Source organism: Zosterops lateralis, assembly GCF_965231275.1.
Source record: "Zosterops lateralis genome assembly, chromosome: 20".
NCBI lineage: Eukaryota > Metazoa > Chordata > Aves > Passeriformes > Zosteropidae > Zosterops > Zosterops lateralis.
Window position 1 is genome coordinate 9,906,017 of NC_139780.1, and position 21,495 is coordinate 9,927,511.

The following is a 21,495-nucleotide window of genomic DNA, read 5'->3' on the forward strand; positions in this document are numbered from 1 at the left end:
TGCACCGAGCGCGGCCCGGCCCCGCCACCGCCCCGCCCGCCCCGAGCCAGCCCGGGCTCCGCCATGGGCCACAACGACATTATGAACACCGCCGAGGACTTCGTCGACCAGGTGGGTGCCCCGTCCGCCTTCCCCTCCCCACCCCGCTCCCGCCCGGCGGGCTTTGTGCGCCGGGGCCACGCTGAGGGGCCCGGCTGAGGCAGGCCGGGATGGCGGCGGGGTCGTGGCCGCCTCGGGGCCGCGCTGTGGCGGGGCGGTGGGTTTATAGAATTATGGAGCTGTGGAGTGGTTTGGGTTGGAAGAGATCCTAAAGATCGTCTCGTTCAGTCCCTGCCATGGGCAGGGAGACCTTCCACTGCCCCAGGTTGTTCCAAGCCTGTCGAGCCTGGCCTTGGACACCTCCAGGGATGGAGCAACCGCAGCTTCTCTGGGCACCCTGTGCCAGGGACTCCCCATCCTCACAGGGAGGAATTTCTCCCTAATTTCTACCTTATATTTCCCCTGTTTCGATTTGTAGCCGTCCTATTTTACCTTCTCACTACCTGCTCCTGGAAGTAGCCTGTTTCCATCTTTCCTATAAGTTTCCTCCGAGGGGACCCCGGGCCCGGCTCCCACCGCCGCAGGCCCAGCTGCCGCCCCTGCCTTTGAGTGAGCCCCCGAGCCTCTGGTAGAGCGAGTTCTCCTTGGGGACAGGGCTGCTCTCAGAAGGGATTAAATGGAAGGAGAACAGGAGCCGTCCCGGCTGGTGAAGGGGAACCCGTGTGAGCTGGCAGGGACGGGAGAGTTATCCAACCTGGCGGGGTTAGATGGAATATTAGGGACAAATATGAGGGTGGGGAGGCCCTGGCACAGGTGCCCAGAGAAGCTGTGGCTGCTCCATCGCTGAAAGAGTTCAAGACCAGATTGGACAGGGCTTGGAGCAACCTGGGGTAGTGGAAGGTGGCAGGGGTTTGGAACAAGATCAGCTTTAGAGTCTTTCCAACCCAAACCGTTCTGTGATTTTATGAAACCCTGACCCATGTCTGGAAGCCCAAACTGGAAAAGGTTGGTCAGCACCGTGGTGCTGTGCTCAGGACTGGGCAAAATGAAAGCAAACGAGCTGATGTTGTCTTGTAAACCTTCTTACGTTTATTTCAGTGGAAGCCCGAGTGATTTCTCTGTTAAATAGAAGTTTGTGATCTCTAACAATGTCTGACAACAGGAATATTTTGAGTGTAAGTAGTTGCTCTGCTGGGGATGGTGTCGCAAAGATCTTCACAGTCATGGTGATTCATCTAATCGACAATGAGAGGCAGCAAGTAATCACATTGAGCAAATTGACTGGAAAATCTGATTCTGCCTGGTTCTACAACCGCTGTGATTTAGTGAGTTGTGTGGTGCACAGTTACACGTCACAGCTCTGAGGGGGCTGTGCTGCCTCTGTGTCTTTCACTGATTTCACTGGGAAAACCTGTTCTGCACTTCCTCCCCACCCCCAGATGGAAGAAGGAAGGCTCAATTGAGAGACAGAGCTTCTTGTGATGTGTGGAATATTCAGTTTAAGGGATATCTGGATTATCTTGGTCATTTTCTGTTTACCTTGTCCTCTTGCTCCTTTCAGAGGAGAAAGTAAACCATCACTGCAGTGTTCACGTTACTTGCCAAAATTTGCAATGCTTGTCCTGACCTTTTTATAACACCTCTCTGTTTATTCCTCTGGGGTTATTTCTAGATGTCCTTAACACCCCTTTTTTCACTCTGCTGAAAGCCCTTTTGTCCAGCTCAAATGTGGTTTGCCTCCCCCTGAAGTGAGCTTTAAATGGCACAGATTTACTTGTTCTTGGCCACATCCTGTTTAAAGATGAGCCTTGCCTTAAGCTGCAGAATTTAGAGTTTTGCTACTCTTACCATCAGATTGCAAAAGAATTTTTATGCTGTTCTGAGTAATAACTCCTGTGGTAATTCTGCCTGGTTCAAGCTCAATCAGAACCTTTCAGTGCTGCTAAAGCTCAGTGTCACACCAATGTAGAAGTGACCTGCTGAACACTAACCTTTGGTATATATTGTGGAGTTAATACTTGGCATTAGAGGAGCTGTTAGTTCATCTTGGATTTAAAAAACTACTTGGAATGTTTAGACTGAAATTGTGTTGAAACTCCCCTGGTGGAGGCTGGACAATGGTTGTTCTGGGAGCTGAATGCATTCTCAGTGATGTTCTTGCTTTTTCCACTCCTCTGTACTAGTGCTCAACACATAATGAACCTTAATTTCTGCTGCATAAAACCCCTGTGGGAGAATGTTAGAGCTGATTCCATGGCTTATCAAGAAATCCTGAATGTCTCTTACAAAAGCAAGAATGACTTGTTCCTTAAATTCAAACAGTAAAGCTTAGTTTTTCTCAGATACTGTAATTTCCCTTTGAATTAGGAAATTATGCCCTAGATGCCAAGATACTCAGCAGTAATAAGTGGCTCTTAATCCAGAGGTGAACTAGTGCACTGTCTTACAGGCAGCTAAGCTTGCCAGACAGCCAGTTGTCAGTGAAAGGGCTTGTCCTACTTCTCCCAAGGCTACATTCCCCTTTTCTCTCTCACCAGCACTTTTGTCATTGAACTGGGGAGCTGAACTGGCAAGAGAAAAAATTGAGGATTTTTTTTCTTTTATTTGTTTCAGTTATCTCCATGTTTAGGTTGAGTGAGGAGCAATACTGGGGGTGAGATTGCTGGTAACAGGCTGCTCTGAGCTGTGAGGAATTGCAGTGGAGGGGACACAGTAACACCAGCTCAGGGTTATTAATTCAGTCATTTGCATACTTGGAAATTAAGCCCATTTTTAGTGATTTTTTGTTAAAATATTACTTGGCAACCTCTTCAGTACAGCCATCAAGAACTGAAAATAGCTGTATCTGGTGCCTGCAGGGAGTGTTTAGGATTGTCTCTCCTTTGTAATCCCTTCCTAAGAGGGAGCAGATCTCAGGCAACTTTCCTAGTGTCTGTAATAATCTTTAGGAATAAATCCTTAGGAATGTGGGTGCTTGGTATTTCTGCTGTTCAAAAAAAAAAAAAAAAAAAAAAAAAAAAAAAAAAAAAAAGATTTGTGGACAAAAATGTGAGGAGACTACTTAGTCATTGCACAGCAGTGAGAGGCTGCAAGGGAGAGCCAGACTGGGGGAGTTTATTTAATTCTCCAAGATAAATGCTGATTTATGTTGTCCAGATAATTCTGATATAGAATCATAGGACCATTTGGGTTGGAAGGGACCTTAAAGCCCATCTTGTTCCAGCCCCTGCCGTGAGCAGGGACTTTCCACTCTCCTACATTGCCCCAAGCCCTGCCCAGCCTGGCCTTGGACACTTCCAGGGATGGGGCAGCCACAGCTCCTCTGCGCACCCTGTGCCAGGGCCTCCCCACCCTCACAGGGAGGAATTTCTCCCTAATTTCTACCTTATATTTCCCCTCTTTCAGTTTGAACCCATTATTTCTTGTTCTCAATATCCTATTTTGCAGAAAATGGAAGGGAGAAGAAAGTGTTTCATTGTTAGCCTGAACTTTGTCAGTTAGATTAAAAAATCTGAATTTGGAAATGTTCTCTAGAACTTTTTCATGGCAGTGCACTGATTGTTTATCATTATAAGCCAAGCAGCCTGTTCTGGTTAGGCTGGGGAAAAAATTTCCCATGAAGAAAGATAATAAAATGCAATAAATTGCTAAAAGTCCCATTTTAGAGGTTTCATTAATAAATAGCCTTTTGGAAAAGGGAATTGGAATAAAGCACACTTCAGAAGGGAAAAGCATTAGAAATCTTCCTGCAATTAAAAACCTGATTAATATTGGTGGCAATGCTCTAGTGGGTCAGAGCCCTCTTCCTGCCTTTGGAAATAAATGGGAAAGCCTGTTCCCAGTTTTTACAGTACTTTGAAGGCATTGGGCTAATGAATGTGATGAGTTTTACTCTCCCTGTGATTTTGGGTAGGGATCTCTTTGAGTGAATGTATCCAAGCTGCTGAAAGAAAGTAATTTTTCTCTGTGCCATTGGATTGAGCATCCTCTTCCAGGAAAGATCAGTGGTGTCCCAGGCTGCTGGAGGAATTTGTTCTCCAGAACTAAGCAATCCCTTAAAAATATTCAAGATATTTGGGATGTGCCTTATTAGAAGCTCTAGGCTAATGAAGCTGTGCAGCTCGGGAGGGTTTCTGTATAGATGAGCCGTGTGCTGTTCTTCACCATAATCAGAACTTCCCTGATCCAGGAGTACACAGGAAAAGGCTTTGTGCTTGGATAGAACACACCTGCAAAAATTGCTAACTCATGCCCACTTCTTGAACTCAAAATACCTGTAATTGTACCATGGTATATACACTTTTATCAAAGCAGAGTGGACTTCCAGCAAATTTGAAACTATTGGAGGTGGGGTCAAAATGAGTCACTTTATTGCCTCTCTTTTGATCATGCCTTTATGAGTTTGAAAATTTCAGTCCTCCTTTAGAAAAATGAGGATTGAGCAAAGATTTGATACGGGATCCCTGGGTCTTCTTGTACATCTTTGGTTGTTACACTTAAAGGAGCATTTAAATCTATCTTTGCCTTTCTAATCCCATTAGAGGGGGAAGTGGCAACACAAAGCCCCTCTGGCATATGTCAGTGACTCGGCTGCCAGCACAGAACCAGCTGTTCTTCTTTAAAATAGTTTTATTTAGCATTTTCTTGCCTCTTCTCACGATGTTTCACCTCTTCCAAGGAGACAGGACATGTGGAGGGCAGTTGATGCAAAGCCCAGAGCAGAAACAGCCCTGCAGTTATTTGATGTCATGAGTTTAATGCTGCCACCTCCATCAGGGCCAGCAGTATGGATATGGATGTGTTGTGCTGAGTGCAGGGTGTGTTTCAGGTCTCATTTCTTAGCTGCAGATATCAAAATTTTCCCATTTGTTTCACTTTATCTGTGTGAATCTTAAAGGAGGTGGGCTCAGGGTGCAGCTTTTGAGCCACACAGTGCTGGTGCTGTACAGGGCCAAACCCAGGGTGACTGGTGCTATTCACTGAGTCCCACTGCTGGAGCTCTTGTGTTTCTTGTCATTTATTCCATCCTTAGTTAAATTACTTGAGTGATTTACACCCAGATCCTCTAATTGTGAAATCGCTTGATGCCTGTTACATTCTCTTCCTGTAGTTGTGGTGTAGTCATTCTCTTTCTTTCTCTCTGGGTCTCCTGGCTCCTTTGGCTTGGGTTTTTGTTCCCACAGGCTGTTTGTGAAGTTTATTTGAGCTTGCTGGGCACAGGGGGTTCAGTTTGAGGGCAACTCCAGGAGCTGTGTGTGCCATGGGGTTGTTTAGCCCTGGAGCTGCCCTGGGCTGCAGCCTCTCTGCCTTGTCTGGAGCCCATTGGATGTGTGCACTCGTGTTTAATGGCCAGTGTTAAATTCCCTCTGTGTGCCAAGAGAACAGGTAAATGTTCAGTGTCTTCCTGGATCTTTCACCTGTGCTGTTCATGGTTCCAGAGAAGGGGAAAGTAAGATCAGCTTCCACTTCAAAACAGCAAAGATGAGGCCTGGAGGAAGATATTTTCTTCTATCTGTTGCTTTTTTCAGGCTTTCCAAATAAACAGCACTGTTTTTATCCTTTCCTTACAGATTCCCAGCACTTGTCTTCTTTCATTTTTTTCTAGACCAAAGTTGCTTGCTCTGTATCTTACAAAAGACTTCTGGTTTGTAAGAATTTTATTCTTAGTATTCCTCAGCAAGTTTCCTCGACCTCACAGTCAAACCCAGGAGGGAGGAAAGCTGTAAACCAAGATGTGTGTCTCATTCAGTGAGTGACAAAGATCAGAAATTCTCTTCTGACTCATTCATCCAACTGTTGACATGGCTTTAAAAAGCCTGAAGTGGCAGCCTGGAGGCAGAGTACAGCTGTACTTAAAATGCACTTGATTAAGGTGAATTTTGACCCTTAGACTCTGGATACAGGCAGTACAGCAGTGCAGTTTGTTCCAATATTAACTATTTAATTGACTATTAAGGCTGTTTGCTGATTTATTTTTTTTTTCCTTGTGATAATCTATAGTTGCACAGTGATCTAAGCTTTCCATTTGCATAGCCTTTAGTATTGACTGATTGCTGCTGGCAAGAATAAACTGTCAGAAATGGCTTTTGTCTCCTTCCTGGTGGAAGTCTCAATTAAGTAATAACCAGTGCTGAAATGGGTTGACAATTAAACACTTGTCCTAACCCAGAGGCAGTAGGCTTTCCCTGCAGAGCACGACCCTCTAGACTCGGTTGGGCAATTTTGTATTTGTTCCTTTAATTATTGTAATTGCAGAGCAAACTGATCAAGGAGCCTGCAAGAGGAAAGGGGCCCAGATACATCTTCCATTCCCAAAAACTAGAGCTCAGCATCTGTTGCATGATGATATCATTTCCTTTTAGCCACTGCACTGAACTGTGGCTATAAATGTCTGTTTCCTTTCTGCAGAGGATGCTCCTTTTACTAGAAGTGAAAACCTGCCTAGAGGATAGAGGGTGCAGTTCCATGCAGTGCTGATGTAGAGCTGAGATCTGCTGCTGCTCCAGTACATGTGCTTTGTTTGCACTGAGCTGGTGAAGGGAACGAGCTTGGCAAAAAAATTAGTAATGTTTTTTGATTTGTACAGAACTTGTCTTCTATCAGCCTGGCTCCTTGAATTGGGGTTGTTCCAGGGTGGTGAGTGCCTGAGCACAGGGGTGGGAGCAGGATTGCCCTTTCAGCTCCGGGCTATCTGATATTTGAGCTGTAATATGAAACCCTGAGATAGAGAAACTAAAACCAAGGTCAGCCTTCATTAGCGAGAACTCCATCAAAGCACAGTTCCTGTTACACAGAAATGTGCCGCTGGATTCTGCTTTTTTCCAAGTCCTAGTCCAGTGGAGAATGACAACAGGTTTCTCCTGTCGCTCCCAGCGGGTAAAGAAGCACTTCATTAAATCCAAGTCCCAGTTTCTGTCAGGGTGTTGGTGACCCTGAGTGCATGAGAACTGCTGAGCTCAGCCCACAGAGAGCAGGGCTCTGTTATCCCTGCAGTGTCCCTTTCCCTGCTAACACCCCGTGTGCCCTGTGTGCAGTTCCTGAGGGTGACGAAGCAGTACCTGCCGCATGTGGCCCGACTGTGCCTCATCAGCACCTTCCTGGAGGATGGGATCCGCATGTGGTTCCAGTGGAGTGAACAGAGGGACTACATCGACGGCACGTGGAACTGCGGCTACTTCCTGGCCTCCATCTTCGTGTTCCTAAACCTCTTTGGGCAGCTGAGTAAGTGCCTCTGGGGCTCTTCAGGGGCAGCCCTGTGAATCCTCTTCCAGCCCTGTGAATCCTGGCACCCTCCCTAATTTCCTAATAGCCCCTGACAGCTCAGAACTGATAGTACTACATGGGCTGAATGAAAAGAACTGAATTGACCTGCTTCAGCCTTTCCTGGAAGCAGCTGTAGAGAGTTTCTTGTGACACGCTGCCTCTGAGTCAGAGATGCCAAGAATCCATCAGGATAATCTGGTTTCAGTTCTGTACATGCATCCATAAATACAAGCCACACCCAGAGTTCTCTAAATTAAATACTCCTGTTCTCTTAAACAGGGCAATGTTGAGACTTTCTCAGCCTCCTGTTTTTATGGACACTCACTTCCAAGGCAAATTCTTACCTTGGAGAGGGTGCATTTAAGCCTGAGTGAGGTGCCTGTGTCAGAAATTTTTCCAAAGCCCAGGAATCAAAATAATCCCAGAGGAGTGCACTGCTGGGTGGGTTCAAGCTGTCAGAAATGAAGATAGGAAAAATCCTGTTCTGTTTATATTATGTTCCTGGTTTACTGTTCCTGATTGCCAATTTCTTACCATGTGTCTGAATTTAGATTTTTTGCCCTCGTTATTTTGTGTAGATTAATTTAATGCAGTTGCCTGTCCTCATGTCACAGTGACTCAGGGCTGTCAGTGCTTTCTGATGGAAGACTGGAGAAAGGTTTTGGGGTTTATGCTTTCAAGGAATACAGTATGATGGCCCTGACAGTTATCTCACAAAAGAAAAAGGAAAATCCGAGTTAGCGTTCCTGCAGGAGCTTTTCCAAGTGTAACTGTGTTCAATTTCCCCAACTCAGGTGGCTGTATCCTGGTGCTGAGTAGGAACTTTGTGCAATATGCCTGCTTTGGACTGTTTGGAATTATAGCATTACAGGTAGGAGGAGGCTTAAATCTTCATCCCTTCTAAACTGCACCTGTCAAATCTCTTAGCCCCAGTACTCCCAACATGTTTAAATATAACTTGCAACCCTGGAATTTTTCTCCACCCTGGCTTAGTGCCAGTCCTTGATGGCATTGAACTATTTTGCTGCTTCTGTTCTCCTGATGTGCCCAATAGATGTAATTGCAATTAGTCAGCTTGGAGACACTCATTCAATACTTGACCTTGACCAATTTAGCAGAAGTAACTGGCAATCTACCTGGATGTCAGTTAATGAGCCAAATGTGGAACTTGCAGTTGCTTTGGCTTTCAGCTGTGTTCCCATCACAAATGATCCAAGCTAGTAGCATCCTTCCCCTACAAAAACCAGGGAATTTTGGGGGGCCTAAAGCTTAAATCAAATTTTGCCTTCCCTTCCCTGTGTTACACAGGTTCACTGAACCACTCTGATGTAATTACCTTGTTTTCCTCACTATATTGTATCTATCAAATTCTCCTCTGGTGATACAGACTTGAGATTGTAACAGAAATTCAGAACTTCAGTGTCATTTATATGGTGTTTTAACCTGTTTTATTCTTTGCCTAGACTATTGCATACAGCATTCTATGGGACCTGAAGTTCTTGATGAGGTATGCCTGCTTCTGGAACTTTTTATGGAAACAGAATGAAAGCTGACACTTGGTGGCAGAGGAAATGACATTTGTACATAGTATTTACTAGAAATATTTTATAAGTGATGCATTTACAATAAAGAAGAAAGGGCACCTGTTGAAGAATCAGGAGAGTCTGTGTTAAACTGTAGACAGCAGGTTCAGGAAGGGAAAGGCTGATCCTAACTCACTAGGATCCAAATGCTTCTGCTGCTAACCTGGCTGAGAGCTCAGCCAACTGTGTACACTTGATTAGAGTTGCTTTTATTTCCTAAATGGCTAAAATAGCAACTCTGCTTCTGTATGACTGAAGCCATTTTCTGAGAAAACTACAGCATGTAGTCACTGGAGTGGTTTCTGGGGTTTTAAACCTCTTAACACCTTCCCTAAGGAGAAGACAAGATTATAAACATGAGCTTTCCTGCCCTGAGTGATGGCTGGCTGTTGCCTTTCCACCCCTCTGAGGGGAGGCCAGCACAGGAGCTACACTCTGGGCTTACTACAGCCCTGTCAATGTGTAACTTTCCAGCAGTGCTGCTGCTCTGTTTTCTCAAGGCAACCTCTGAACTACTTTGGCATATATGGCCAAACCTGAGGTACAGAGTAACTTTAACATAACTAAATTTGTGTTGTAACAGCCACTGGAGCAACTTGTGCCTGAGTGGTGGGTGCTGGACCTCCCTGGCAGGCTGTGCTCCCACAGATCCTTGGAGTGCTCAGAGCTGCTGGGGCTGGGAAGTCTAACACAGACCAACACATCCCATGGTGCAGAGCAAGTCACTCCTCACTCTCACCATAGATCCTTACTGTAACTGTCAGATAAGCGTTTACAAATATAGATCAGTGCAAGCTGTACTAAACTACTTTTTTTTTTTTTTTCTTTTTCTCTATTCGTGTAGGAATCTTGCCCTTGGGGGAGGCTTGTTGCTGCTTCTGGCTGAGTCTCGCTCGGAGGGGAAGAGCATGTTTGCTGGTGTCCCCACCATGAGGGAGAGCTCCCCAAAGCAGTACATGCAGCTGGGGGGGCGTGTGCTGCTCGTCCTCATGTTCATGACACTGCTACACTTTGATATGAACTTCTTTTATGTAAGTATTCCAGCAGGAAAGTGTGAGTTGAGCAACTAGAATGTAGCACCGATGCTGAGATGGGCTGCAGGATCTGTTCAGTGCTTATTGACAGCTATAAGTAAAATTAATACTTTAGAAAAAGTTATTAGGTTATCTTTGCCATGACAACTGAACTTATCCAAGCTCTGCTCTGATGTTGGTGTATCTAAGTACTGTGTAAGTAAATGGCTTTTTTTCATGGCTTTTTTCCTTGCAGATTCTGCAGAACATTGTGGGCACAGCCCTGATTATCTTAGTGGCAATTGGCTTCAAGACTAAGCTGGCTGCCTTGACTCTGGTCATCTGGCTGTTTGGCATCAACATCTACTTCAATGCCTTCTGGACCATCCCAGCCTACAAGCCCATGCACGACTTCCTCAAATACGATTTCTTCCAGACCATGTCTGTCATTGGAGGGCTCCTCCTCGTGGTTGCACTGGGTCCTGGTGGAGTCTCCATGGATGAGAAGAAAAAAGAGTGGTAACAGGAATAGCAACACTTCTTGGGACATACTGTACTAAGTCCAGAACTGATTCTCTATGGATTCAACAAAAACTGCCAGCATTTTACACGTACATGCCCCCTTCCTATAAAAGGCACAGATGTTTTGAATTTGATTTACTGTGGCACCAGTAATGCAATAGATAAAATCCTATTTCTTCAAGGAATGTTGCCTAGGCTTATTCTAACTTCCTAGATTTGGAACTAACCCAAGGAACCTGCATTTTGCTGATGCTTCAGTGAATTGCAGTAGAACAGTTGCTGTCTGGAATGTCAGCAATGTCTTAAAATTTGCAGAAAGGTGAGCAGATACAGCTGGATCATTCAGTGTGGTGTTGGGTTGTAGCTATAACTAAAAAAGTGGATCCCCATCCTTGCCCTTATCAAAACTGTCTTGTGCATAAGGATTTCCATTGCTGGTTATAGCATTGCTTATCAAGGTGGAAAGCAGCATCAAAAGCCAGAAAATCACTGTTATTTTGCTGCTGAGAGGCCTGTAATTCCCTTTTGTTTAACAGGGAAGGGTCTTTCCTGCTCCTGAACAGAAAGCAAAAAGAAAACCATGAAAGTAGTTGTACGCCCTTCTGGGTAAGAAAAGGGAGAGGATTTTCTAACATGTCCCAGTTCTGCCCTTGAGGGGAACAAGGGGGAATCCTGTATTATTAATCATGAATCCTTTATTGTTAATCAGATTTAATGGAAGTGGGGGAGATAATCCTGAAGAGACAGAACATTAGATTCTGTGAAAATTCTGTGCCAAAAGAATTCCTTATTCTACATTCTTTGCCCAAAAATTGCCCCTCCTGAATTCCCAAGAAGGGAGCCAAGTTGTGCTGCAGGTTCCATAATAAAAGCTCCTTTCTGCTATTAACCAGCTTCCATCCATATATGTCCCAAATTCATATTTGAATTGCAGGTTATTGGTGAAAATTTCTTAAGAATTACAGAAACACCCCTTTTCTTGTGCACTCAGTACTTTCCAGATGAGAGCAGTCAATCTCCTAATCTGTAGTCTTTGCTTCTTAGATTCACTTCTGTCAGTCTCTTGGCTTTCAAAGTCCAAAAGCTGCTGAGCTCTCCAGGACAGCCCCTCCTCTGCCACCTCAGAGCACCCTGAGCTGTGTAGGTGAAAATGTGGAAGTGACCCCCATTCCCAACTCTGCAAATGGTTATTGCTGAGGAATGTGAGTGCAAAGCCTGGGCAGTGGAGAAGCAGCTAGGATGGGCCTTCCCTGGAGGGAACTCAGGAGGGTGAGGAGAGGAAGGCCCTATTTGGCTTCTCAGTGCCACAACCTCTGTGCCATGACCATGCTTAGTGCTGCTCAGGGGAGGTGTTTTGTCCTCTCTTAGTCAACTAGGTGTGAACCTGTTTCACTAGATCGTGGAGGAGTTCTAGATAGCATGAGCCCTACCAACTTCCTACCATGACACTGATTCCTTGCTCTGCTGCCTCTCCTGAGGAAGATGCTCAGCTCTTAATGTTTAAGGAAGAATTCAGCTGAACATCTCCAGTGGGAGCTGTTCCCCAGGGTCTCCTGAGAAGGACACTCACTTGGACAGTTCAGTTCAACAGTTGCTTTTTAGGAGCAAAAACAGGGCTGAAAGAACTAGTAAAAAATAAAAGAGCACTGTTGAAAGTTAAACCAGTGATTTCATCATCTTAAGGGGATAATAGCCTCTGTAAGGGCAAGATGTGCTGCTGCTGGAGGAAGCCAGTTGCTATCCCAGAATAGTTAGGGTTGGAAGGGACCTCTGGAGATCATCTAGTCCAACCCCCATGTCCAGACTGATGGGAGGGGAATTCAGCATTAAGGTGAGGTCACTGATGGCTTTGTTTTCAAGGAAGTTTTGCAAGAGAAGCCTTCACCTCAAGTGTTCCATGTGCCTGACTCTTCCTGGCTGAACAAACTGGTCCTTTCAGTCCCACGTCTGCAGCGCAGCAGGTTTTCACTGCTTCACTGCAGGTCTCACAACAGTTCTAGACTGATCAAGGTAGCCACTCTCAGATACCTGAACTGCTGTTGATGTTCATAGTATTTATAAATGACAGAAATGACTCCTGCAAGTAGCCCCTTGTCTTTCTCAATTTCCTTGTCCTGTCTAAGGAGCTGGATGACAGACTAGTCTGAAATACTGATCAGTTTCCTCTGTGAAAATCAAGTCCCCTTTCCAACAAAAGACCCTAGAAAAGGAACTGTTGCTGTCCCCCTGCAGCAGGAATGCTTCAGTATTCCAGGGGCACAGTGAAGTGGAGGGCATTATCAGATACTTCTAGGCAGCACAATGTGCAGACTTATTAACTGTGAGTCCTGATGCAGAAGATTCTGGTTTCCTACATACACTGCTGTACTTGTGCATCTCCCAGAAATACAGTGACCTCTCCCCATGGCTGAGAAGCTCTCACAAGCAGGATGTCAGCTACCAATTGGCTCTGCAAAGTGTTCTGGAATTCATTCTGAATATATTTTTGCTTTCTATGTGAAAAAAAAAAAAAGAAAGAAGTATAAATTCTCATTTTATGCTGTATTTTGTACCTTAGTTGTGTTTGAAAATGTTTTGATTTTTGAAAACAATCAAAATAAAACAATGGCATCTTTGTATCCACCTGGCGTGTGTGGCTGGTGATGCTCCACCGCTGAGCTGCTGTGCTTTCCTGCCTAACAAAAACCACCCTTCTGTAAAAACCTGAGCTGAAAGATGCAGCAGGCACCCTTCCCTTGGTGTAGGGCTGGCTTGAAATTCCCCCCCCATTATTCCCCTCCCTACCTGTAACAGTTAACTGGAATGGGGAGACACTTCATGCTGTTGTTGTTACACAACAAGGTTCAGGCCAGGTATTTATCATAGAATTTATTTCCCATTTGTTGCTTTCTTGAAGTTTTTGGGTTTTCGATGATGGCTCTTGAATTTCTTCTTTAAAGGGCCTGTCTGTTTCTGTAGAGAAAAATAAAGTTAATCAGCTTACTTCCAACATCCAGATCAAGCCTTGCCTTAGACAGCTTAAACAGAAACTGAGTGTGATCTCCTTCAACAGCCAGAATGAGCTCAAGTCTGCTCACAGAGCCAGCATCTTGCAGCTCAGCAGCCCTTTCTGATGGTTTCATTAGGTACAAACTGACAGGCTCCCTGCAGCAATGAATCCAACCTTTATCCAGCCCTAACTTTCTAGTTTGACACATTAATAAAGTAAGGCAGTGCCTCAAAAGTGGGAGCAAAATGGTCTAGAGGGACTCTGACTGCAAAACAATTTATTTTTTTTGTGTATTTGGAGAACAATTACAGAACCCCCAGGACATGCATCAGCTTTCCTTCTAAGATGGTGTGGGGTGCAGGATCCCACCCAAGATGAGCTGTTTGTACAGGCAGGAATATCCCTCTCTACGCCAGCCAGGATAAATATTGCCTGGCAGGAATTCACACCTCGGGATGCAAGTCACTGTCTGGCACACAGGGGAAAATCTATTCTGAACAGCTTTGCACCTTCTGCTGCTTCCCAGACAGGAATAGCTGGAACACCTACGGGATGGGATCCCGTCTCCACACCTCCTGCTGGTGCAGGCAGTGGGATGACTCCCACCTTTCCTCTCTTGCCAGCTGCTCTGCTGCCGTCCTTCCTTGCCCTGTGCTCTCCATTCTGCTTGGCCCCGTCATCCTCGCTGTCTGTCACAAAGTCATCGCTGCCCTTGGTGGTCTGTGCAGCTGATGGGTTTTTTTCTGGGAAGAGCGCAGCTAAAAAAAATTGACCTCAAAATCAGTTCCCTCTGCCTCCCCTGACTTTGCTTTAAAGCCATTTCCAGTCACAAGGCATACATGTCACTACTGAAATACCTGGGAAATAAACATGCTGGTGTTTTATTGGAAATGTGCCTTGGTGCTCTGTCTATTCCCATTCTGGGAATGTCAGCACAGGTGGTGCCGTGTGTTACACCCCTGCTCCTGCAGCAAGATGGATTTGCACCTCCAGATCTAAGTGAGCAGAACGGCCTCACCAGCTTCTGTCAAGGACTTGCTGAGGAACAAGGGAAGTGGAGATCCCTGAAACAGCAAATCCCAAAAGTGGATCTTGTATCCCTTCCCTCACACCCTCCATGATCCAACTCGTTAATACTTAGCATTAACTATTTCTTATTTGGTGGTGGGAAGCTTTTCCAAACCCAAGAACTCCCAAGTAGATGAAGTCAGGAGCCTCTGGCACACCAGCATCAGGCAGCAGTGTAAAAAACCCAGGAGACAATTAACTACCCAACTCCCTTGAGGCCATGGATGACACCAAGGTTCTCACTCACGTGGGTACAGGTCACTCATGCTGTCATCTGTCTCCTCTCCATCCTCCTCGCTGGAATTTGGCTCCCAGAACTCCTCTTTCCTGTGAGGCTGCCTGCTCCCGTTGGTTTGCTCATCAGGGTGCCGTGCCCGCTGCTTCTTCCCTCTCAGGCAGGCAGGGACGTACTCCACTCCTTCCCTCTGGCATTCCTCATCTAAGAGTGAGGGTGAGGCAGCACTGAGCAGCTGCCCAGCCCGAGTCCTCCCATTCCCAGCTCAAGCTTGTAGGAAATGCAACTCAAAAGTACAGCATGCTCCAAACAGACATCCACATGATCTACAGCAATACTATGGACCAGGAAAGATGTTAACAGATTGTGCTGGACACATGGATCACACTCCCTGGGGGTGTTTTAGAGCTGATCCTCTTACAAAAGGATGTCCCAAGCTGTTTGCTAGAAGTCAATTGCTCCCTACAGCTGAGACCTTCCTTCCTGGCTGAGGAGGACACATAGTAACACACTGCTGTCAATTTAAACAAAGCTGACCCACCCGCTTCAGAGAGATACACTGGAATCTCAACAGCTCAGGACAGAAATGCTGCCTGGTACAGCTACAGAAAAGTTACTTACACCTTTTCAGGGCCTTCTGGTAGCGCTTCCCCCGGACGTGACGCAGGACGTGCTCTGGGAGCTTGTTGATGTGTCTTAGGGTCAGCTTGCAGAACAGCTGGTGCCTGACAGACACAGAAAGAGTTAAAGTCTGCTATGACTTCAGAACTTTTCACTCACAAGCACTGCAAGTTGCTCAAAGTGGATAAATACTTCACAAAGCCTTTCCCAGCCTCTCCAAATCCATAAAGACTTAAGAACTTTGTAAAGCGCAACTACTTTATGTCTGCGATCGAACAAAATGTAAAGCACAACACACAGGAGAGAGAATACATACAAATTCTTCGTGCTGGGCACTATGTGGGGCTCAAACGTGGCATAGTCGAACTCCCTGGCTGCCTTTATGAGCCGCTGGTACTTCTTGCCGCTGGTGTAAGCCCGCAGCTCCGACAGGCGGCAGGGCAGCTCGTGTCCTGTCAGCTTGCACCTCACCTGAAATAAACACTAACGGTCAGGAAACCCAGGGGTTTACCCCACCGAATCTCAGAATCAATTCGGCTGGAAAGAACCTCTGAGATCATCGAGTCCAACCTATTCCCGACGCCCACCTTGTCAACCACACCGCGGCACCGAGTGCCACCGCGTCCTGTCGTTCCCCAGGCATGGGGACCCCACCTGCTCCTCCCTGGGCAGCCCCTTCCAATGTCTGATCACCCTTCCCGTATCCACCCCGGGGCTGGGGAGGGCAGGACAGACCGGCACTCTGTTCCCCCGCCTTCCTCCTCCTCCCAGCGCCGGACAAACACCTCGGGAGCTCGCTGGGCTCCCGAGCCCATCGGGGACCACGCGGCCCCATCACGGCCCCTCAGCGAGGCGGCCCATCCCCTCAGGACCCTCGGGGTGCCCCCAGCCCTCACAGCCCTCACACGGCCGCACCTTTCCCGGCCCCGCGGGGCTGAGCAGCGGGTGCTCCCTCAGGAAGAGCCGCTCCGCCTCGGGCACCCCCGGCACGGCCGCGACGCCGCCCGGGCCCGGCGCCGCCATCGCGAGGGGCCGGACCCGGCCGCGTTTCCCGTTCCGGGGCAGGGCCGGGCCGGGGCTGCCATGGCCGCGCTGCTGCTGCGGGCCGGGCCCGGGCCCAGGCTGCTGAGGGAGCGCCCAGCCCGAGGGAGGCTCGGGGCAGCGGGGCCGGCATGGGTGAGCCGCTGATCCTGTCTTTCGTTATCCCGTCTCCTCGTCCTGTCCCCTGATCCCGTCCTCTGATCCTGTCCCATGATTCAGTTCCCTGATCCTGTCCCCTCTCCTGTTCCTTGATCCAGTTCCCTCACCCAGATCCCTCATCCTGATCCTGTTCCCTGATTCACTTCCCTGATCCTGTCCCCTGACCCGGTCCCCTCTCCTGTCCCTTGGTCCAGTTCCGTCATCCTGATCCTGTCCCCTGATCCTGTCCCCTGATCCAGTCTCCTCATCCTATCCCCTCTCCTGTCCCCTGATCCAGTCCCCTGTCCTGTCCTTTGGTCCAGTTCCCTCATTCTGATCCTGTCCCCTGATCCTGTTCCCTGATCCACTCCCCTCATCCTATCCCTTCTCCTGCCCCCTGATCCTGTCCCCTCATCCTATCCCCTTTCCTGTCCCTTGATCCAGTTCCCTCATCCTGATCCAGTCCCTTGACCCTATCTCTTCATCCTATTCCCTCATCCCGTCCCTTCGTCCCATCTCCTGACCCTGTAGGCCCTTGTTTCTGTCAAGAATAGATTAAGCTGGTGTGTGTTTGCTGATAGTGTGGATGGAAGTTCATTGCTGTGCTATAAAGCAGCTCCATAATGGAAATTTTATCTTATTTCATTTAAATTATAGCCTAACCCATAGTGTTTCACAGGCAGTTGCTCGTTTGAGACTTAAGTCAATGCATAAACAGTAATTCACACAATCATCATCAAGTTCAGTGATATCACCTAAATACAAGTTTTATAAAGCAGTGACATTACAAAGGATCTTTCTTATTCTGTGTAGGCATCACAGTGCTTGATCAGAAGAACATTTTTTGGATATCCCCTAACTAAAGGAGGTTCTGGTCTGGTTCAAAAGACTAAAGGTAAGAAAATATTTGTCTGGGCTTCTGCCCTGTTTCACCCTAGTACCGAGATGTAATATTTCCCATCTCTTCTCTGAATCCTGTTCCTCGTTCTGGTTTTCTGTAGATGTTTGTTTGAGGTTCTGCAGACCACGAGGTTCTACAGCAGCCGCTGACACATCTGGAGAGGATACCTTGCTAAAATGGGGCCTTCTCCTCGTCCCTCTGACCACGTTTGCTCTAGGCACATGGCAGGTACAAATAAATATTTCATTTTTTCAAAAAACGAGCACTTGAGGTCTGTCAAGATTTTCCATCTGTTTAATCTAGTTCAGACAGCAAGCAGGTTAAAGATTTGCTGTTATTTTACATTTCTGCTTTCCACATGTCCACTTGTAAGTCTTTAAAGGAAGTATATTTTTTTACACTTTTATTTTAGTACAAATATTTCCTCAAATTAAATTCAGTAGCCTCTAGTTTCATATCTTCAATTGCCCTGATTTACGCCAGGTCTGATGAAAAAATGATGATCAAGATTTTAAGGCTTGCTAGGATTGTTACATTGCTCTGTTCTACCCTAAGGAGTTACTTTTGTGTTTGTTTGTTTCCAGGTTCAGCGGCGCAAGTGGAAACTAGATTTGATTGCACAGCTGTCATCAAGGATCACAGCAGAACCCATCCCTCTGACATTAGAGTATGGAAACAAGGATGTTTTATTGTCTACAGAGCACTGACTGAGAATATTAGATATGACCCATGCAATAATGAGCTTGTGCTGAACTGACCTGCATGAAAATGAAGGGATGCAATGGAAATTGGGATGTGCCAGCAAATTAGAAAGAGATGCTGATATTTTTTTTATTTTTAGTAAAAGAACAAGTCAGTGGGATGTAATTCATAGCATTTTTAATCCCACCAGGGAAAGAAGACTTGGGTGTCTGTGGTATCCCAAAGGAATTATTACTGCAACAGGGAGTCTTGAAACAATAGCAGGCCCTGCCCCACATGTGGAGCAGTTGTGAGAGAGATTTTTAAGGTCACTTGGTCACCTGGTACAACTCTCAGAAGGGCTCAGTTGTTGGATTTCATGGTCTGGGGTGGGAAAGAAATGCTTCGCATGTACAGGCAGTGAGTCCACCTGCTCTGTGATACCTGGGTTTGACATATCATAGAACAGAACTTCTCCCTGAATGGCTCCTGATCATCTGTATTTGATTCTCCTAGACAGCTGAAGTATAATTAGCCATATTCCATGAGCTGTTTGTCTTCTCCCTCTTTTTGCCAACAGGCTCCATCCAGGGTGAACCATTAGGGAAAAGGAAGAGTCCCGCAGTAAAATCTCCCGACTCAGTTTGCCTAGCACAGCCATGACGTTGTTTTCCCCTTGTTCCATGCAGCCCCATGGAGCTGAAGGAGTTGGAGTACAGACCTGTGAAGGTCCGGGGGCGGTTTGACCACTCCAAGGAGCTCTACATCCTGCCTCGCTCCCTGCTGGACCCCGAGCGGGAGGCGCGGGAAGCCGGCAGGATCTCATCCCGCCCTGAGAACGGAGCCAACGTTGTCACCCCCTTCTACTGCACAGAGCTGGGGTGAGTTCAGCAGAGTCCTGCTCCGTGGGAGCACTCACTTCTCCTTGGAAAAGCTGAATCCTGGTGGTTGGGTTTGTATCAATCACTCCCTGCCTTAAACAGCATCTCTCAGTCTCTGGCATCACTGAGGCTTGATTTGAAGCTGTATTTAAATTCCTTTACAATATTCAGGTGACAGCAAAACTGGCAGCAAACACATGGGTTGCTTCTTTCTTTGGTCTTTAGTTCTAGGCAGCAGCAGGAATAAATTCTCCTTCACTCCTGAGCAGTATTTCTTTATGTAACTCTAGGGTCACGATTTTAGTCAACCGAGGATTTGTGCCCAAGAAGAAATTGAAACCAGAGACCAGGCTGAATGGACAGGTAAGAGGGATCCAGGGAATGGGGGATGTTAATCTGTGCCCCTTGGTTACCCAGGGGCACCACTCAGTAATCCAAAAAGGCAGGAGCTATGTCCAGCATCATGGGAGGTGACTTAATTAGTCATTGCACTTTTCAAAGACAACAAACCTTTGTTTCCCACCTTTTTTTAAGTAAATAACATGTTTTGCAAACATGAAGCTGTTCTTGTTCTGCTTTTTTCTCCTGCTGTTACAGCACTGCCCCACTGCAGGAAACAACCATTTCATTTATGCTCAGACCCTTCAAGTGCCACGTTTTCCTGACAGCACTTGATGTGTCAGAATATGAAATCTATCTTGAAATAACCCTTTTTTCTTTCTGCACTTCTCCTCAGATTGAAGATGAGATTGATCTCACAGGAGTGGTGAGGTTAACAGAAAAAAGGAAACCCTTTGTGCCTGAAAATGACATTGAAAAAAACCGCTGGCACTACCGGGACCTGGAGGCCATGGCCAGGGTGACTGGTGCTGAGCCCATCTTCATCGATGCAGATTTCAGTGAGTCACGCAGGAATCCAGCCCCCTGTCCAATTTACATCCCTCTCCCTCCCTCTCCTCTCAGTTCTCTTCCTGTCCTCTGCCAGCCCACTGTTTTGAAGGTGACAGGAGCCAATGAGAGCTGGAAAGACTTTCGTCGGGAGCATGAAAGATAGGGCAACGGGGCGTGGCTTCAAACTGCCGGAGGGCAGGATTAGGTGGGATATTGGGAGGGAATTCTTCCCTGTAATGGTGGTGAGGCCCTGGCACAGGTTGCCCAGAGATGCTGTGGCTGCCCCTGGATCCCTGGAAGTGTCCAAGGCCAGGCTGGATGGGGCTTGGAGCAAACTGGGATAATGGAAGGTGCCCCTGCCCATGGCAGAAGGTAGAATGAGATAAAAAGATCCCTTCCAACCCAAACCATTCTGGGATTCTATGAGCTTGGGAACAGCACTGCCTGAGGGACAGCAGGGTATCCATCCAGCAGATTAATCACCACCTTCCCCTCTTGGACCCTGTGCAGACCAAGGACTGAAGGTGGCTTTGTTGTCCCCACAGGAAGCACAGTCCCGGGGGGGCCCATCGGGGGCCAGACCAGGGTGAGCCTGCGGAACGAGCACATGCAGTACATCGTCACCTGGTAAGGGACCAGCCCCCCTGGGGGACCTGCCCCAGGCTGCTCTGGAGCTACAAAAGCCCAGTTTTAACCTGAACTTCTCATGCCAAGTGGTTTGACTTGGTTATTGCAGTGATCTTAGGGAGGTCCAGTCCACCCTGGAAAGGTGCCAACATGTGATTTTCTCTCACAGGTACGGTCTGTGTGCTGCAACTTCCTTCTTGTGGTACAAGAAATTTATACAGAAGGTACCTCGGTGACGGGAAAAAAGAAAAATCTTTGTGCTAGTCAAGAGCAGATTTCTATGGATAACAGAAGCCTCATCAGTCCTAAATAATTAGAGCACCTGGAATTCCAGAGCAGTTTCAGCAAACATGTTATCAAGCTGCAAAGAGACTTCAAGCAGTCCCTGCAAACTGAGCTCCCACCAGTGGGATTTGGCTGCAGCTTGGGAGCACTGAACTTTAATAGTAATCACAAGAATACATTTTCTTTTCTGTTGTGGCTGGTTGATAGCTACATTTTAACATCTCCACTGTTTTTTCCTTATGACAAAACCAGAGGATTGTCAATCAGCCTGTCTGCAGCTAGTAGTCCTTCCTGAAGTCAGGAATAGCTCACAGCAGTTGCAGCACAATAAATAAAGGCCTACAGGTCTTTGCCTTATGACTTGCATCATGCATCTTACATGGAACAACAGCAAACCTGAATTAGAGGTTACTGTGGACATTCGGGTCTACCTGGGGAAGACAGCCTGTGGTTTTGCAAAAGGATGAGGGCTGGCAAAAACAGGCAGTTACCACACCTGGAGCCTTGGTAGCCTCCACAGTGCCACCAGATCCAGCCAGCACTCAGCAAAGAACAGAACCACAGGAAGGTCTTGATTCTTCCTCCTTCAGCCTGCCTTCACTGCAAGAGGCACTGCAGGTGTGGAAGGTTGTAACACTGTAACCCATAATGTAACCCTGTCCTAAGTAAGGAGAAATCAAAAGCTATTTCCAGTTTAGATTTGCAAAACCAAGCCAG

The 21,495-nt window shown here is 46.9% G+C and overlaps 3 protein-coding genes across 4 annotated transcripts; 2 read left to right on the plus strand and 1 right to left on the minus strand.

The window, feature by feature from the left end:
- Positions 1-4: 4 nt before the first annotated feature.
- Positions 5-12,946, plus strand: SURF4 (surfeit 4). 2 transcript variants are annotated; one of them, XM_083876178.1, is made up of 7 exons: positions 8-111; positions 1,138-1,214; positions 7,074-7,260; positions 8,097-8,173; positions 8,766-8,809; positions 9,730-9,916; positions 10,155-12,946. In XM_083876178.1, the coding sequence occupies exons 2-7, from the start codon at positions 1,188-1,190 to the stop codon at positions 10,419-10,421; spliced, it is 789 nt and encodes a 262-aa protein (XP_083732304.1). In that variant the 5' UTR covers positions 8-111; positions 1,138-1,187; the 3' UTR covers positions 10,422-12,946. The 2 variants fall into 2 exon arrangements, with proteins under 2 accessions (XP_083732303.1, XP_083732304.1); XM_083876177.1 differs by lacking the exon at positions 1,138-1,214 and having other exon boundaries at positions 5-111.
- Positions 12,947-13,273: 327 nt separating this feature from the next.
- Positions 13,274-16,366, minus strand: SURF2 (surfeit 2). Its single transcript, XM_083876179.1, has 6 exons — positions 16,249-16,366; positions 15,650-15,804; positions 15,334-15,437; positions 14,725-14,916; positions 14,016-14,167; positions 13,274-13,372 (listed from the first exon to the last, which is right to left on the minus strand). The coding sequence occupies exons 1-6, from the start codon at positions 16,354-16,356 to the stop codon at positions 13,289-13,291; spliced, it is 795 nt and encodes a 264-aa protein (XP_083732305.1). The 5' UTR covers positions 16,357-16,366; the 3' UTR covers positions 13,274-13,288.
- A 39-nt stretch (positions 16,367-16,405) lies between these two features.
- On the plus strand, positions 16,406-21,135 carry SURF1 (SURF1 cytochrome c oxidase assembly factor). The gene is made up of 9 exons (XM_083875932.1): positions 16,406-16,509; positions 17,326-17,407; positions 17,514-17,641; positions 17,998-18,080; positions 18,784-18,975; positions 19,266-19,338; positions 19,712-19,874; positions 20,412-20,493; positions 20,663-21,135. The coding sequence occupies exons 1-9, from the start codon at positions 16,417-16,419 to the stop codon at positions 20,727-20,729; spliced, it is 963 nt and encodes a 320-aa protein (XP_083732058.1). The 5' UTR covers positions 16,406-16,416; the 3' UTR covers positions 20,730-21,135.
- Positions 21,136-21,495: the final 360 nt, after the last annotated feature.